Source organism: Lipotes vexillifer, unplaced genomic scaffold (genome assembly GCF_000442215.2).
Source record: "Lipotes vexillifer unplaced genomic scaffold, Lipotes_vexillifer_v1.1 scaffold484, whole genome shotgun sequence".
In the NCBI taxonomy this organism is placed as follows: Eukaryota; Metazoa; Chordata; class Mammalia; order Artiodactyla; family Lipotidae; genus Lipotes; species Lipotes vexillifer.
Genome location: NW_006786458.1, coordinates 2107151 through 2124764, shown reverse-complemented (window position 1 = coordinate 2124764; position 17614 = coordinate 2107151). Strand labels below are relative to the sequence as shown.

The window sequence follows — 17614 nt, the reverse complement described above, 5'->3', positions numbered from 1 at the left end:
ATGTACTTTTTTCTGTAGTTAATTTTATGTCTGTGTGTCTTGTTTCCCTGGAGAAAGCGCAAACCTCTCCGAGGGACTGGCTTTGTGTCTTCTTTTATGGCTTCCACAGAACTGAGCACAAAAAGGTGTTCGGTCAATACGTGTTAGAAGAATCACAGCATGTGTAGCCGCCTAAGCTCAAGCCAGCAGGGGAGCTGCTTCTCTGTTAAGAAACAAAAGTTTGTGGCTATTTACCTGAGCTCAACTGGATCAAACACAAGTTTGACGTCATTAATGATGCTAGGAAGGTACTTCAAGGCTGCCCCCTGCAAGAAAAACACCGAAGGCATATTCAGTTGCCAAGCAGGACAAATACAGAATTTCCTGCTTGATCCCAGGAAGAAACGACTGATGCTGGGATCTTGAACAGGGAACTGGACACAGACACTCTCGCAATGAAGAAGAAAGCTGATGCTGCTCCACACGATCTCCCAGGATCTTTCTCCTGAAGAGTCCAGAGGCACAGCTTTCTGCCCTCACCACCCAAGAGCCACTGTCCATTCAGAATTCAGTTTTCTACCCAAGGAATTAGTTAAAATCTTGACATCTGCCTCACAAAGTTGCCATAGAGAGCAAAAAATAAAGCTCGAACTTGAGTCTTTAGGGATTACGTATTTTACCTCAAAAAACTGATAATGATGAAGATGATGGGGACGATGGGCTTCTGGGAAGAAGGGGAGCCCTAAGAATAAAGCCTGTTGCTTGAATCATCATCAGGATCAACTGGCTGAATTCACAGGGTCCAGAAATGCCATTCAAGGGGCGTCTAAAAGGGTAGCTTGTCATCTTTGGTGAAACGACCATTTAGGTCTTCTGCCCATTTTTTGATTGGGGTGTTTGTTTTTCTGATATTGAGTTGTATGCACTGTCTGTATATTTTGGAAATTAACCCCTTGCTGGTTGCACTGTTTGCAAATATTTTCTCCTAGTCTGTCGGTTATCTTTTCGTTTTCTTTATGGTTTCCTTCGCTGTGAAAAAGCTTTTAAGTTTGATTAGGTCCCATTTGTTTATTTTTGCTTTTATTTCTTTTGCCTTGGGAGACTGATCTAAGAAAATATTGCTACGATTTATGTCAGAGAATGTTTGGCCTATGATCTCTTCTAGGAGTTTTACGGTGTCATAGATTATAGTTAGGTCTTTAAAACAGGCACATGAAAAGATGCTCAACATCGCTAATTATTAGAGAAAAGCAAATCAAAACTACAATGAGGTATGACCTCACACCGGTCAGAATGGCCATGATCAAAGAGTTTACAAATAATAAGTGCTGGAGGGGACGTGGAGAAAAGCGAACCCTCTCACACTGTTGGTGGGAATGTAAATTGGTGGAGCCAATTTTTATGGAAAACAGTATGAAGGAAAGAAACGAAACTGAGCTATTTGTAATGAGGTGGATAGACCTAGAATCTGTCATACAGAGTGAAGTAAGTCAGAAAGAAAAAGACAAGTACCTTATGCTAACACATATATATGGAATGTAAGAAAAAAAAAATGTCATGAAGAACCTAGGGGTAAGACAGGAATAAAGACACAGACGTACTGGAGAACGGACTTGAGGATATGGGGAGGGGGAAGGGTGAGCTGTGACAGGGTGAGAGAGAGGCATGGACATATATACACTAACAAACGTAAGGTAGATAGCTAGTGGGAAGCAGCCGCATGGCACGGGGATATCAGCTCGGTGCTTTGTGACCGCCTGCAGGGTTGGGATAGGGAGGGTGGGAGGGAGGGAGACGCAAGAGGTAAGAGATATGGGAACATATGTATATGTATAACTGATTCACTTTGTTATGAAGCAGAAACTAACACACCATTGTAAAGCAATTATACCCCAATAAAGATGTTAAAAAAAAAAAAAAGATACAGACACCCCAATGTTCACTGCAGCACTATTTACAATAGCCAGGACATGGAAGCGACCTAAATGTCCATTGACAGGTGAATGGATAAAGAATATGTGGTATATATACACAATAGAACGCTCCAGAGCAGTAAAAAAGAATGAAATAATGCCATTTGCAGCAACGTGGATAGACCCAGAGATTATCATACTAAGCAAAGTCAGGAAGAGAAAGACAAATACCATATGATATCACTTATATGTGGAATCTAAAAAATAATACAAATAAATTTATTTATAAAACAGAAACAGACTCACAGACATAGAAAACAACCTTATGGTTACCAAAGGGGAAAAGAGGGAGGGATAAATTAGGAGTATGAGATTAACAGATATGCACCACGGTATATAAAATAGACAAACAACAAGGATTTACTGTATAGCATAGGGAACTAACTATATTCGATATCTTGTAATAACTTATAATGAAAAGAATTTTATATATATATATATATACACACACACACACACACATATATATATTTGAATCACTTTGCTGTACAGCAGAAACTAACAGTACTGTAAATCATATCTACTTCAATAAAAATAAATAATAGCTAGCTTGTCTTTGGCAAACCAACATTTGAAAGTACAAGTGTACATAAAAGTTAAAACAAAGGGATTTCCCTCTACTTTCTATAAGTCATTCTAAAATTAACAAGTTTTCCACGAACTAACTAGGATGAATTTTCTTTTATCTCCCACCATGGCCAGTTCTATGTTGCCCCGGAACATCCTCACCGACAGCATTAAGAGTTACTCAAGCTGACCTTGATCTTGACAGCTTCCTCCAGAGGCCTGTCCATCAGCATATTGAAAGCGAGAAATAACTGGCGGATTGAATTACTAAATTCATCTCCATCTTCACTTTGGCCATAAAATCTTCAGAGAAAAAAGGCGGGAAAGAAAAAAAAAAGAGAGAGAAGGAGGTCAGATTCTCCATCTTTAAAAGAAGTTTTCCAGCAGATCTGTTGCCTACACAATGCTGGAGGCCCATGCCTCACTGGTCACCTCTTCACACCGTGCACAGAGGAGTCACACGTGCTCTTAGGTGGTTCAGGAAGGGGCCCAGTAGCTGGGAAGTTATCCCCACCTGGGCAAAAGGAAGGTAGTGATTTGTACGTAAAGTCCTACAACAGAGCTCTCCCACTGGTCCCCTGAAGCTGTCTGAAGGCCAGTCTTGGTGATGTCCTCCATCCTAGTGGCATGCGGGCATTTCCGGCACAGAGCGGGGAATGGCTGGAAGCAGCTTTGCCTCAAGTAGCAGATAAGCCCTGCATGCAAACCTACCATCCTCAGCTCATTAGCAGAATGTTCAGCAAGCAGGGGACTCCCCGCCCAGCTACCTTCCCTGACAGCCCAGTCGTGCCACCTCCACACCTCCCCTTCCTGCCTCTCTCTCCTCTTCTAATCTTTGTGTCTAATCACTCTGCCATTTGAATCATTCTGCCTCACCGCAACAAGCCCTGATCATTTGCGTTCAAGTTTCAGACAAGTGTAGAGAAGCTGCTCAACCTAAAAACGTTCTGAGCCCAACCCAGTCTGCAAGTCCAGTTAGCATCCTTCTATCCACTGAACTGGCCACGCTGGTGCCGACCTGCCTCTAGGACAGGGTCCTCCCAGGACACAGGCTGCCTTGGCCTTTGCTTATTCGTGCTTGTTTGATTAAAGTACACTATCAACTGAAAAGCTGGTTCTTTCTCATAAGTAGAAATCAGAAGGTCTTTGGCCCATTTCTCAGAAACACCAAAGTCCCCAAATTGTAGTCCAAGTGCATTTACACTGGGTGGCAATCTTACCACCAACTGTCAAGAGCAGGGATGGTATGAACTTAGAATTTCATACACACACTCAAATACATACGTACACGCATAACATATTTACATTAGTCTCCTCTGTTCACCTATATCTTATATGGTACTCGTGGAATATGAACTTCTCAGAAAATTATTCAATCAGAGGGTTTCTGCTAATCCTCAATTCATCCATTTTGCAGAACTTTAGAAAAGAACTTTATCTGCAATTTAGTCCACAGAGTATATCAAAATTAACATACCCAGAACAGAACTCAATTGATTTTCCTGTTCACCTTTAAATAGCCCAGGTCTTGGCAAACAGCACCCCAAACCTAGAAGTTATTTACAGTTCTTCCCTTTCTCCCATTCTCCCACCAAATCTAACAGCAAGTCCTATTATCTCTTCCTGCTAAATCAGTCCACTCTCTGCATCTCCTCAGAGACAGAGCCACCGTATCTCACATTTGAACTATAACCGCCTATTAAGTGGTCACCCAGGTTTCACTCTTAACCCCTGATAATCCACTTTCCACCCAAGAGATGAGATGATTATGTAAAATGTAAGCCAGATTCCACCACTTCAGTGCACATTTGATAACGATGAAAAATCTTTATCCTTTGGTGAGATTGGACAAAAATTGGCCCTGTGTTTTATTGCTGATAGGAAGATAAATTCTTAAGGACAGAAATTTGGCACTGTGAATAAAAATCAAACACACACACACACACAGAGCAAAGGAAGATATCACATTTGTCCAGTAATACCCCATCTAAAAATGTATCTAATGGAAAAAAAATCCATCAGGTATAAACAAAAAGGAATGTTAAAGTATGTACATTCAGCCCTTTCAAATGTAGGGTATGTTAATGAGGTAGGATAACCCTGATAGGTTCTTAAATAATAAAACTAAGGTTGAAGACATAAGTGTAATATGATCTCATTTCAAAAATATTTCAGGATCGGTGGCTTCAGTGGCTTCCCGAGACCCCGGGAATGAAATCCTAACTCCTTGCTGTGACCTAGAAGGCCCCCATCACGCACCCGCCTGCCAGGCTCCGTCCTCCCATTCCCAGTCTCCACGGTCCAGCAACGTTGGCTTCTCTTGATTCCTCAGCTGTTCATGCTCACGGCACTTCTCTTCCCTGAGATCTTCAGAGGTTACTTCCCCATCTTTCAGTCTCAACTCAAACCCCAGCTCCTGGAGAGGCCTCTCCCACCAGCTCAGCTCAGGGAGCCTTCCCTGGTCACTGTCACATCAACGTCTTCCCTCCTAGCTCTTATCCATCTGAGATGATCTTGTGGGTTTCTTTCTTTATTATATGCCTCCCTGGCCTCGATGTAACCCACAAGCACCATCAGAGCAGGGACCTTGTCTCATCTGCTGCTAGATCCCAAGATCAAGTAGCAGATCCACAGATCTAGGGCTAGGAGGGAAGGCGTTGATATGACAGTGACCAGGGAAGGCTGTTTGAGCTGAGCTGGTGGGAGAGGCCTCTCCGGAACTGGCATCTGGGCAGGAGCAGCTAAAGAATCAAGAGAAGCCAATGTTGCTGGAGGGCCTAGAGCAACACCTGGCACCCTATCGCTGTGACTTTTAAAAAGGGACTAATATGGCTGAGCTTCTCAATGTCCTATTGTGTCTATCAAATCCAAGCAATCAGAGAATGCAGACTACCAGACTCTCTATCCCAGATCAAGCTCTTCTTTAGAATGAGAAAACATCAGGGGGAAAAAATAACCATAAACAGGCCATTAGGGACTAAGTTCAACACAGCCACTCTCTTAGTTCATCTCATGGGTTAATTAACTTGGCTTTTCCATTGTTACCATGCAATCTGACGGTGCAAATGATGACCCAGACGCAACGCAACATTATGAAGGGTAAAAGAGCTAGTGGATCATAAGGGGAAAATATTTTTTAAATTTCCTCAATTAAGGTTTTTTCTTTTTATGCTTTTTTGTTTGTTTGTTCTGGCCGTGTCCCGTGGCATGCGGGATCTTAGTTCCCCAACCAGGGATCGAACCCATGCCCCCTGCAATGGAAGCACTGGACTGCCAGGGAAGTCTCTCTTTTTATGTTTTTATGAGGATCTTTATTGCTGGACACCAGGGTTTGCTATACAAACTTTTAGGTAAGGGAATGTTCCCTCAGTAGGACACCCTAACTGAATATGTGGAAATTCAACATAATTACAAAACACAAAGATCCAACTATAAAAGACCACCTGGAGAAAAGCGGGGACTACTTTTATAAACTACTGTATATGCTCTGAGTTGGGCGAACACTGCCTGCTTCTACTAGGGAAGGAGGAGCTGTCATTCGTCCAACTCAACTTTTAAGTCATTGAACATGTTTAAAAACCATAAAAATGTACAAATTCATTGTAGAAACTTTAAAAATGCAGAAAAGATAAAAACTAAACCTACTTAAAGCCCTCTTATCTACAGTTTACTCATATCTAACCAGTGTCCGATCCTGAAATATTTTTGAAATGAGATCATATTACACTTATGTCTTCAACCTTAGTTTTATTATTTAAGAACCTATCAGGGTTATCCTACCTCATTAACATACCCTACATTTGAAAGGGCTGAATGTACATACTTTAACATTCCTTTTTGTTTATACCTGATGGATTTTTTTTTCCATTAGATACATTTTTAGATGGGGTATTACTGGACAAATGTGATATCTTCCTTTGCTCTGTGTGTGTGTGTGTGTTTGATTTTTATTCACAGTGCCAAATTTCTGTCCTTAAGAATTTATCTTCCTATCAGCAATAAAACACAGGGCCAATTTTTGTCCAATCTCACCAAAGGATAAAGATTTTTCATCGTTATCAAATGTGCAGGTAAAGATGGTGTGTGTGTATCGCATTTTAATAGTATAAATTTCTTTTTAAATTTAACTGACCATTTGAAGTTTTCTTTTGTAAATTATGTTTTTATTTTGTAGTAAGGATATTTACCATTCTTTAGTTGATTTTTAAGAGCCTTTAATTAGTAAATCTATACTGACCTTTGAACTGTACTATAAGTTACAAGTTTTTTTTCCATGTTAATTGTTTGCCTTTAATTTTATGATTTTTTTTTTAAAAACACAAAGTTAAAAAAATACACATGCTCAAATCACAGGCTTGAAATCCTCTTACCTACAGCTTTACTCGTATTAACATATTAGCACGTTATCTATCTAGTTTCCAAACCTGCCTTAGAAAAATATTTCAACAGTTTGGAAATCCAGCTATTATTGAAGGGTAGAGATGGCACTGGAGTTGTGGGCATTCCCAGAAAAGTTATCTCCTCATTCTTGACTTCTATTGTTTTTGATGGAACGATTATTCTAGATATCCAAACTGGGAATTATCGTATCTCTGGGGCTTAGTTTTCCCAGGTACCTAAAGCCTGGTGTCAGCAAAGAAACACACACCTCAGGAAACAACTCCTCCAGTCAATCGTCACTACTGTCCATCTACTCCCAACAACAGCTCATGATCCTAGATTTATACACCCAACATCATCATGAAGCCCGTTGCTGTATTAAATACAATCTCATCACAGGAACCAGACTTCCCAGTTATTGTCACCAACAAAGACTTTCAGTAAGTTGCACACTGTAGCCACCTGCATCCCTAAGTCCTGCTGTCACTACTGCCCTAGAAATTCTGCTGATCCAAAAGGACGTCACATGAAAGTTCTTTAACGGTTGTGTAGTCCAACCTCATCTTCACCCTGAAGTTCTGAAATTTGGCAGTTCCATGACCCAGCTGCTCACAGAGCTGAACATGAGCATAAGGATTAAGGAAAAATATGGGAAGAGAGCGTCAACACTGTATTACAGTCACCATTACCTCAAGTAGAGCACTCTAGATTGGATGATGAACCTAAACAAGTACTTTAAGGCCTTCAAAGCAGCAAAACGCAATTCCGTCTTGCTGGAGTCATCTGCATTCGCCACGTAAAAGTTCAGTACCTTGGAGAGTTTCCTGAAAAGGACGAGAAGGAGAAAAATGTCAATGGGGCACAGTGGTACTCTGGGGTTTGGGGTATGCTATATAGAAGGGAACTTGGCCTCCTGGGGAAGCAGAAATCACAACTATAGTAATTATTTCTTCTAGAATATGCCCTGAACAGGGAAGTTAACTCCTTCGTAGTTTAGTTTTCTCATTGGGGTCTAGGATTGGAGCTTCCCTTCTGCTTAGAAATAAGGGATGATTTCTTTCCCTTTGCAGGATTTTAAAAAATGATCAAAAAATCAAAGACTTGAAGGGACTCGAATCATGAGTATATTTTAATCTCTGGCATGCTATACAGACATGTTCAGGTGTTTCCGTAAGGGACAGACTGTCTGCCAAAGGTAGTCAGTCACCTTAAAAGCAGTCTAATTCCCTCCAGTCTGCCCCGGCTGTTTGGGATCCATAAACTGGAGCCAGATGGAAACTCTGCTATGTGTGGAAAGAAGCGCAACCCATGGTTCTGAGCACCTGAACACATGAAACTGCTCTGGGATTTTTAGGCTGTTCTTTGTGTCATTCCAGAGTCTTTGGACTAGGCGTTGTCATAATCTTGGGCTATCTCACATTTTTGAGGGCACTGATATTTTGAACTTTCCTTCTAGGAATCTCTGAGTTTTCCTAATATTAAGAAAAATTCACAGGAATCATGTGGAATTGATCCATTCTTGCAAATAAACCCAGATTACCAGAATCACACCTCCTGGACTGTTGCATTTGGCTCTGTGTAATAAAGACCCAATGATAGGATTTCATCTCTTGTAGCTGCTGCCTACTTAGAAAGTGAGGCTATAGGGTGGAAAGAGCCCTATCACTGGTGTATCTATCTGCTGCTTCCCCCAACCCAGTGGGCATTACATCCATAGTGTTAATTGGAGATTATGCTACATGACACCTCTTCTAGGTCACTTATGTTGTATTACATTTCTGGACCTTTATGCAAATAAAACTGAGAACTTTCTTGTTTAGTTCAGAAAAAGCCATGAGGGATCAATGATCTGAATGACAGAGCAGGTCAGCAGCACTTGGCACGATCTGGCATAAGCCACTGTCAGAAAGATCTCTGCCATCTCAACTCTGTTCCAGTCACTGTCACGTTGCTCGGCACAATGACCAGGATGCAAGGCGCGGGGTGACAGGCCACATCCAATGGCATGATGAGCTGAGCACTGCAGGGCAAAGCTCAGAGTGAACGTTAGTCAGGGGCTCATAAACCAAAGACAGAAAGAAGGCTGCACTTTGGGAAAGGTGGAGACCACTCCCTCTTACGTAAAAGAAAAAAAATTAAATCTTCTCATAACCTCTAAGTAATAAATTCTACAAAGCACTTGTGGTGTACAGTTGAGGGAACGACCCTCAGTTCTATCACATGTCGTCCTGCTTCATCCTCTGTTTGATCCCACTGGGGCCTCATGCCGATCCCACTGACACCCGCCTCTGAAGATCCTGGATGGGGTCCTCTGTCCTGGACTGTGCTCCTAACAGCTTCAGCGCCTCACCTATAGATGCTCTGGATTCTTAAAGAAGTGCAGCCTTATCTCTTCCGTAACTTCCCAGAAAGCAGGGCCTGAATGTAATCCCTTTGCCATGGTTAGAATAGTTAGATGGTTCCCACTTTCCCCAGGGAAGCTTAGAACAAGGTTCTGCACTTCGAGGCAAGGGAACTCAGCTCACGTCCCTCTGGTTTCTCAACAACCCGGTCCCAAGAGCACAAACCCGGCAATCCAGCCACAAGCCCTGCCCGGGCCTGGTACTTACACATAGGCCAGAGTGGCACTGAAGTGCTTGTAAATGTAGGTCTCCAGGACGGGATTGAAATGCTGGAACTTGATGTCGCCTATCAGTGAAATAATAAACACCTGCCAAAGGTGAAAAACATAAATAGCAGCATAGCACAACCCCCGGCATTCTGTCAACAAGCTGGAGCTGAACGTCTGGGACTTTCTTTTCCTTCTTGATCATTATGGTAGCATTCCCATGTTACTATTCCAGAGCTGAGGTCAAGCCTTGGGGTTTCTTTTTATTTAACACAAACAGAGAGAGACCATTAAGTGTCAGGCACTGTGCTAAGTGCTGTGAGGAAACCAGTATAAGCCAGCACCCCTAGCCTCGGAGAGCTGCCTGCCTCAGAGAGAGGGCAGTGCACAGGTAACCAAGTCGGGGAAGAAAATGGGATGAGAGGGGGAAGGGTGTGGGGAAGGGTTTCCCATGGTAATAGTAAACACTAACCCAAGGGTGTAGCTAATGAAATACTCCAGGACATCTGTCTCCTCAGTGCAGTGTGGGTGCCCCTAATAACTGAAGTCATCAGACCTTTGAGTCTCAATTTTCTGCTCATGTTAACTCTTATCACTACCGGACACAGAATCTACTGATACAAATAACCACTTTGCACCTACTTGTGAGAGAAGAAAGCAAAAGAAAGGGCACCTTCCACACATGCCCGTTGCCAGCTGCTCTGTCCACGGGAATCTATCTCCAGACATTCTCCCATGGAGTCACTACCATAGACTCTCTTGCCCATAAACCTGGCCAGGTGTGATCGCAGCTGGGGGCATTTTTCTCTTTGTCTTACATCCTTAAGTGTCAACATCCTAAACTCTTCTTGAATCTACCAGTCTCTGCAAGTTGATGAGTGACCCGAAGCTGCAATTTACCTTCCTCCTCCTTTGCTGCAACATTCAGGGAAAACTCGGCCCTGAACTTTAACCCCAACAATCAGAAAACGTTGCTTAGTTTGGATGTGTCAGCTTCTGCCACTCCACTGCCATCTCTGACCTTCCCAGAGTCCGATATCCCCACTCCTTCTTTGGATTTCCGGTCTTGGAATGGGTTGCATGTTTTAGTACTTTGTGTGACAATTTGAATTGTCTGCTGGGTTGCGTATTGTACATAATGAGACCAAGACTCATCTCTGACTTGCAAATTCACTCTCCCTTGCAAGAACGCACAAGGACACGCATACACAACAAACCACAGTCATCTTTGTTAACGGTATCTCCTGGTTTAGGACCAGACAATTTTAAAGCGAGTAAAAGGGATTCCTGATTTCAAATGTAATAAAACAGCTTGTTTTCCCTAATGAGAAAGAGAAAGCTTACCAAAAGGGAAGATCTAACAGGAAACAAAGCCATAAACGTCTTGACTATAAGTCAATTGTATCTAATGTTACTTGTGGGAATGTAGCCTCGAGAAATCATCAGAGAAATGTATACAAATACATATGCAGGAGCCTATTCATCACAATTATTTATAATACTGAACTATCAAAAACCACACAGCTGTGACAACAAACACTAGATAATATGTATAACTGCTTACCAGTGCATCAAACACAAGGAAGTCATATGTTTCATCGTCTGACATTTCCATCATTATGTTAAAAAGTGCGTCTAGCGTATCTTGCAAAAACTGAAGAAAAACAGAGAGGTTATTTGGATCCAGACTGAAGAAATTCGGGGATAGTTAGGTTTCAACAGAATAGGTTTAAAAATAGCATTTTCCTAAAAATTGGCACACTTGCTTCCCAATTTAGACAAGTTTTATGCTTACACTCATCGGTTTAATTTAAAATATTGAACTAAGGATGCAGTGGCTGGAGGCCTAACTGTGAATATATAAACATACCTTAACAATTTCTCCTCCATCCACCTCCATTAACTTCTTTAAGTTGTGTTTAATGTTCTGAGGGTTCGAACGCCAATTTAACAAGCCTAACAGGTCAACTAGGAAGAACAACCACAAACCATAAACGTTAGACACGGATTAGCAAAGCAACGCACACCATTTCAGGACACAGTGACAGAGCTCTCTAGAAAAGATCATTGCTAACGGTGGCTAATACCTTATGCAGTCTTTTAATTTACTGCCTCCTACCTAAATCAGAGAAAATCCTGGGGTCTTCTTTCCTTCTTTAGAGGAAAAAAACCAACCACAAGGGCTTCCCTGGTGGCGCAGTGGTTGGGAGTCCGCCTGCCGATGCAGGGGACACGGGTTCGTGCCCCGGTCCAGGAAGATCCCACATGCCGCGGAGCGGCTGGGCCCGTGAGCCATGGCCGCTGAGCCTGCGCGTCCAGAGCCTGTGCTCCGCAACGGGAGAGGCCACAGCAGTGAGAGGCCCGCGTACCACACACACACACACACACACACACACACACACACAAAAACCAACCACAAATGTACAAGAACGTAAAATGATGTCCGAATAGAACTCACGTCTCTCATATAAGACATCACAGCCTTACCGATGAAACACTTAAATAACCTTCCGACCTTTAACTGGCTGCATTGCTTAATTTGTCCCTTGTCACTATGTGTGTCTCGGTGGATACAGAGGGGAAAATAAAACTTATATACGTGCATTGATTCATTTAAATATCATATCCACGCTGTAGAGCAGATTTTATTTATTTTTTACCTTAAAAGATTTTTTTTTATATTGGAGTATAGTTGATCTACAATGTCGTATTAGTTTCAGGTGTACAGCCAAGTGACTTTGTTATACATATACAAATATCTATTCTTTTTCAGACTCTATTTCCCATATAAATTATTACAGAGTACTGAGTAGAGTTCCCCGTGCTATACAGTAGGTCTTTGTTGGTTATCTGTTTTATATATAGTAGTGTGTATATGTTAATCCCAACCTCCTAATTTATCCCTCCCCCTGACCTTCCCCCTTTGGTAACCATAGAGAAGATTTTATTTGTTCCATTTTTGAGATGAGGAAACTGAGGTTTTGTGAAATTAAATTACTTGTCTTAGGTCACACAACTGCCAGGGAGTGGTAGGAATGGAATTTAATGAGATTTATCTGATTCCCAAAAACCATGTCCTTGCTGCTCTGTCATACTGCCTCCCCAGAGTTCTTCAAAGAAATAAACAGACAAGCAGATCAGATGGTTTGCTATCTTGAAAAGAACGCAGAACAGATGAATGGTCCTTAGGGCAAGTCTGGGACAAAAGTCTTGAGGTGTTTTTGTATCTAAAAATGCAGAATTTGGGATCTTTAAGTCCCTTTCAGCTTTAATGAATGTCTAGATACTAAAAGTGAAATCACAGGGAAACAAAGCAGGCAGCTGGACTGTTGCTACTTTATCATTTTGTTTAGTGCATCATTTTACTATTTACAGAGCATTAGCTAGTAAAAGTAGCAATATGTACTGTTTAATCAATGGATTTGTATAAATATATATTTACAAGCAGCTGAAAATGTATTCTGTTCATTAGAACAGTGTGTTTGTTTTACTGGCTTGCGGACTGTTTAGTCCCTGGGAAGCCTCCAAAGCCTAGAGACCTCCCACTGTCAACTGAATCAAGTCCCAGTACCAGTCACAGAAGGCAGTAAGGCCCCTCCTATGACCCTCCTGCCAGCCCACCGCAGTCACACAGATCAACTCAATACTCCCCAAGCTACGGCATGCTCTGAAATCGCTCCCTGTCTTTGCATATGTCTTCCCTTTGTCGGAAATGCCCAGAAATACTTCCAATACTATGTATTCAGTCAGCTGTTACTTCTACTTGAAGAGCCGTCTCAGACATGACTCCCTCTGGGAAGACATACCCAATCGTTCGTTCTCTGCTATCTGCACTCCTTGTCCGCATACATATACATTAGAGCAAATAATTAACAACGCACTTGGTATCTCTTTGGCTCTGCCCATACATTGAGACAGTTCAGGGAAGGAACCTTATTGCATCCCTTCTTATACCGCATCATAGCACTAGCCACCTAGTAGGCATTCAATACGTGCTGGATCAAAGACTGAATAGATGGATGGAAACAGAACCAGGAGTCCCAAGGAAGCTGGTAGTGTACTCAAGACAATTCTTCGCTTTCTTCATTCCTTAAGTAAGTACTTAATAACAGGCACTGTGCTAGGCCTATCCACCAGGCACTGTCCACTTCCATCTTCCCATCTATTTTTGCCACATGCTAGTCAACCGGACCATTCCATCTGTTACCTCACTCCACGCGTGGCTGCCTAAGGAAAAGGATTTGAGTCACGCAGCAGCTTTAAGAATCTGCAAGGAACCCACCAATCAGTCTAGAGGTTTACTCCCTAGAGATATTTGCATGCCCCATCACTGCTAATATTAGGAATAGATTTGGAATCTGGTGAATCATAAGGTCTTAGGGCAAGAAAAGTGGTGACATGGTGTTACAGAAACAGCCCTAGACTCACCGTGTTTCTGGAATTCATACAGGTTGATGAATAGCTCTGGTTAATTTCATTTGATTGCTGTAGAGTATCTATCCCATTGTATGGATGAACCAGAATTTATTCATTCTACTGTCGATAAACAACCAGTTGGGTTGTGGTACTGAGCTGTCACAAACATTTCTGCTGCAAACATTCTCATATGCCTATCTGGTATCAGCAGCATTTTCTGAGGTATAAAACTAGACTACATTTCTGGATTATCAAGAATGACCACTTCTAACCATATTAGATACTATCTAAATGTTATCCAAAGTTGTCCCAATTTACATTACTGTCAGAAGTATGTAAGAATTGGGACTTCCCTGGCGGTCCAGTGGTTAGGACTCTGCACTTCCACTGCAGGGGGCACGGGTTTGATCCTTGGTTGGGGAACTAAGATCCCACATGCCTCGAGGCCAGAAAAAAAACTATATAAGAATTCACACTACTCTGAATGATAATCCCCAAATTTAGGGTAGTGATTACCTGTGGGAAAGGGTTAGGGACCATAACGTTTAAAAACGAAAAGAATGACAAAGAAAAACCCTAAGTCTTGGAGTTACAAATATCTGTTTTCGAACCCAAGTCCACCACTTATGAGTTTCGGCAAAATATTTCAGCACCTCAGCTCGGCGCTCTGATCAGTGAACTGAGGTTAATAACGACAACACTGGTGTCTTCCCATGCTAGGCTGTCGGTGGGTAAAATGAGATGTCTGTGAATGGCCTGGCACAGGTCCACACCTGCAGAGACTCGACTCCTCTCTCCCTCTCCTCTATCCTCACCCTCCATATGGGCCCAGCAACAAAATGATCCCATATACATCAGTCTGTTCTAGTTTTGAAATAATTCATAAAATAATGAAGGTGCCTACAGGCTCTGTTTGTAACAAAGTCCGGTGGCTTTTAACTTTGGAGTCTGAATAGCCCTCCAAAGGCTAAGGAGAAACGCCTTTGGTCATGGCCTCCGAGTGAAAGAACAGCTACCCTCCTGTTGATCAACAAATGCCCTCATAGAGTTGATGATTTATTCATGTTCCTCAGCTTCTTTCTCAGAAGAAATTGAATTGGTTCTTTATCACTCCCATCAAATTAGAAGAAAGCAAACATACTTATTATCTGTCACTGGGAATGCCCCATTTTCTCTGATGCCCACGATGTCACCTCATCTTCCCCAAATCTGTCCCCTCTTCCTACCCCCATCCAGGTGGACAGCAGGTCACCCCTCTCTGGTTTAGATGAGTTTTTTGCTTCTTTAAGTCTTCTTTGGGGCAGGATATTCTTGGAGACTTTTTTTTAAAAGTATGTTGAGTGTTTTTGAGATCTAAACACTAGGAACGGGATGACAGCAAATGGAAGAGGACAGTTCTACCCGATGGAAGTTTCTGTGATGATGGGAACGTTGCAATCCGTGCTGTCCAGTAGGAAAGTCACCAGACACAGAAAACTACTGAGCACTTGAAACGGGGCGAATGCAACCAAGGAACTGCAGTCATACCTTCACTTGACTTTAATTAATTTAAATTTCGCAAGCTACATAAGGCGCGGGACAGCACAGGTTTGGAACATTTAGATGTGTGATGTCAACGCATCAGATTGAGTACTGCTACCTGTCAATAAGCTTCCTAAAGTTTTGCCTGGGAGATAATAAACAATGTAACAATATGGTTATCTCTAACCACTATCTCTAATAAGTTAATTTTACAAACTTTTATTACTTGTTTTCTTCAAACCTAGTCTCTAGGAAGGATAATCTACTAGATGTTTGGTAAACGCTGTCTCTTTCAAATATCCCTTTAGAGCCCCAAAAGTACATCGATGCTTTCTCTCATCTACCATCAGAGCTAAAAGAAAAAACACTTTGACATTTCCTAGTTAAAAATTTGGAAAATACCAGAAAGAATAAAGAAAATAAGAATTATCATGCAAACTTTTAGAGTAATTATTTTTAGCCTTTTGCTATGTACATATAATGATGATGATGACCACAGTTAATACTCATGTAGGGTTTACAATGTGCTACACATTGTTGCTTTGCTTCTATTTATTTTAATTTACTTCGTTCTTTGAAATAAATACTATCATTACTCCCATTTTAAAACTGAGGAAACCAAGTCACAGAGAGATCAAGTGACTTGCCCAAGATGAACCAGCTAGTAAATGGCAGGGCTGGGATCTGACCCCAGGCAATAGGCTCCAAAGTATCCTCATATATTTAAACAAAACCGGGATTATACTCTACATAGTGTTAACATTTTCCCATGTCTTTGACTGTTTTGAAATACATTTCACAGCTGCATAGATTTTATCATTTAATAACATTATATACTTTAACCTGACCCCAACTATTGGACATTTGGACTCTTTGCACTGTTCCCCTATTATGAATCATAGGGAAACATCCTCATATATAAATCTTTGTGCACATCTCCCATTGTCTAGTTAGGTTCAATTCCTAGGGGTCACAGTACTGGGTCAAAGGGTCTGAATACATTTAAGATCTTTGGGGCTTCCCTGGTGGCGCAGTGGTTGGGAGTCCACCTGCCAATGCAGGGGACACGGGTTCGTGTCCGGGAGGATCCCACATGCCGCGGAGCGGCGGGGCCCGTGAGCCATGGCCGCTGAGCCTGCGCGTCCGGAGCCTGTGCTCCGCAACGGGAGAGGCCACAACAGTGAGAGGCCCGCGTACCGCAAAAAAAAAAAAAAAAAAAGATCTTTGATACACCTTGTAAATCGTCCCCCATAAACATTATACTACTTAACCCCGTATCAGCAGTTTATTTATGCTTACTTTTTCCCTAACAAGGGTTATATCATTGATACAGTTTTCCTGTGGCTTCCATAAAGCTCAGAATGCCTTCTGGCTTAACTTTTAGTGTTTGTTTTTTTTTTTTTTTTTTTTTTTTTTTACTAATTAATAGACTTTATTATTTTTTTGAGCAGTTTTAGGTTCACAGAAAAATTAAGCCCAAAGTACAGAGAGTTACCATATACCCCTTCAAGGCTCCAGGGTTTCCCCTATTATTAACATCCTGCATTACTGTGGTACCTTTGTTACAAATGATGAGTCAACACTGATAAAGATTATTAACTGAAGTCCATCGTTTAAGTTGGGGTTCGCTCTGTGCAGTATATTCTGTGGCTTTTGACAAATGTATAATGACGTGCATCCATGTACCCATTAGGGTATCATTTAGCATATAGTTTTACTGCCCTAAAAATCCCCCGTGCTCTGCCTATTCATCCCTCCCTCTCTCACCGAGCCCTTTGAAACCACGGATCTTTTCATGTCTCCATAGTTCTGCCTTTTCTTTGGCTTAATTTTTGGTGCCTGCTTTTACTTTCCCATATGTAACAGCTCTGAACCTCACTCTGTTGAGTCTAATCAATTGTCCAAGTTGAAATACTATCCATATTCTCTACGCAACCAAGATTCATCAAAATAAACAATACTGACCCGTTCTAAAGATCAACCACGTGCTATCTGATCCTTGAGTGTAGCTTACATCTCAGCTGTTTTGTCTACCTTATCACTTCCCTAAGGCAGAGCCCCCAAATCTTCTCAGAGGTCAAAGGGACTAATCCTCCATATAGCACAGGGGACAAAGAATTTCTAAAGCAAGTCCCCAGAGCAGCTATTTCCTGGATCACTATATTCAGCA

The 17614-nt window shown here is 41.8% G+C and overlaps 1 protein-coding gene across 1 annotated transcript in view; it reads right to left on the bottom strand.

The window, feature by feature from the left end:
* Positions 1 to 17614, bottom strand: part of DOCK5 (dedicator of cytokinesis 5) — a 214772-nt gene that overhangs the window by 61669 nt on the left and 135489 nt on the right. The window contains exons 19-24 of the mRNA XM_007458822.1: positions 11378 to 11475; positions 11072 to 11161; positions 9509 to 9609; positions 7589 to 7723; positions 2711 to 2822; positions 235 to 305 (exon numbers count right to left, since the gene is read on the bottom strand). Coding sequence (XP_007458884.1) covers positions 235 to 305; positions 2711 to 2822; positions 7589 to 7723; positions 9509 to 9609; positions 11072 to 11161; positions 11378 to 11475 — 607 coding nt within the window. The remainder of the gene's footprint in view (positions 1 to 234; positions 306 to 2710; positions 2823 to 7588; positions 7724 to 9508; positions 9610 to 11071; positions 11162 to 11377; positions 11476 to 17614) is intronic.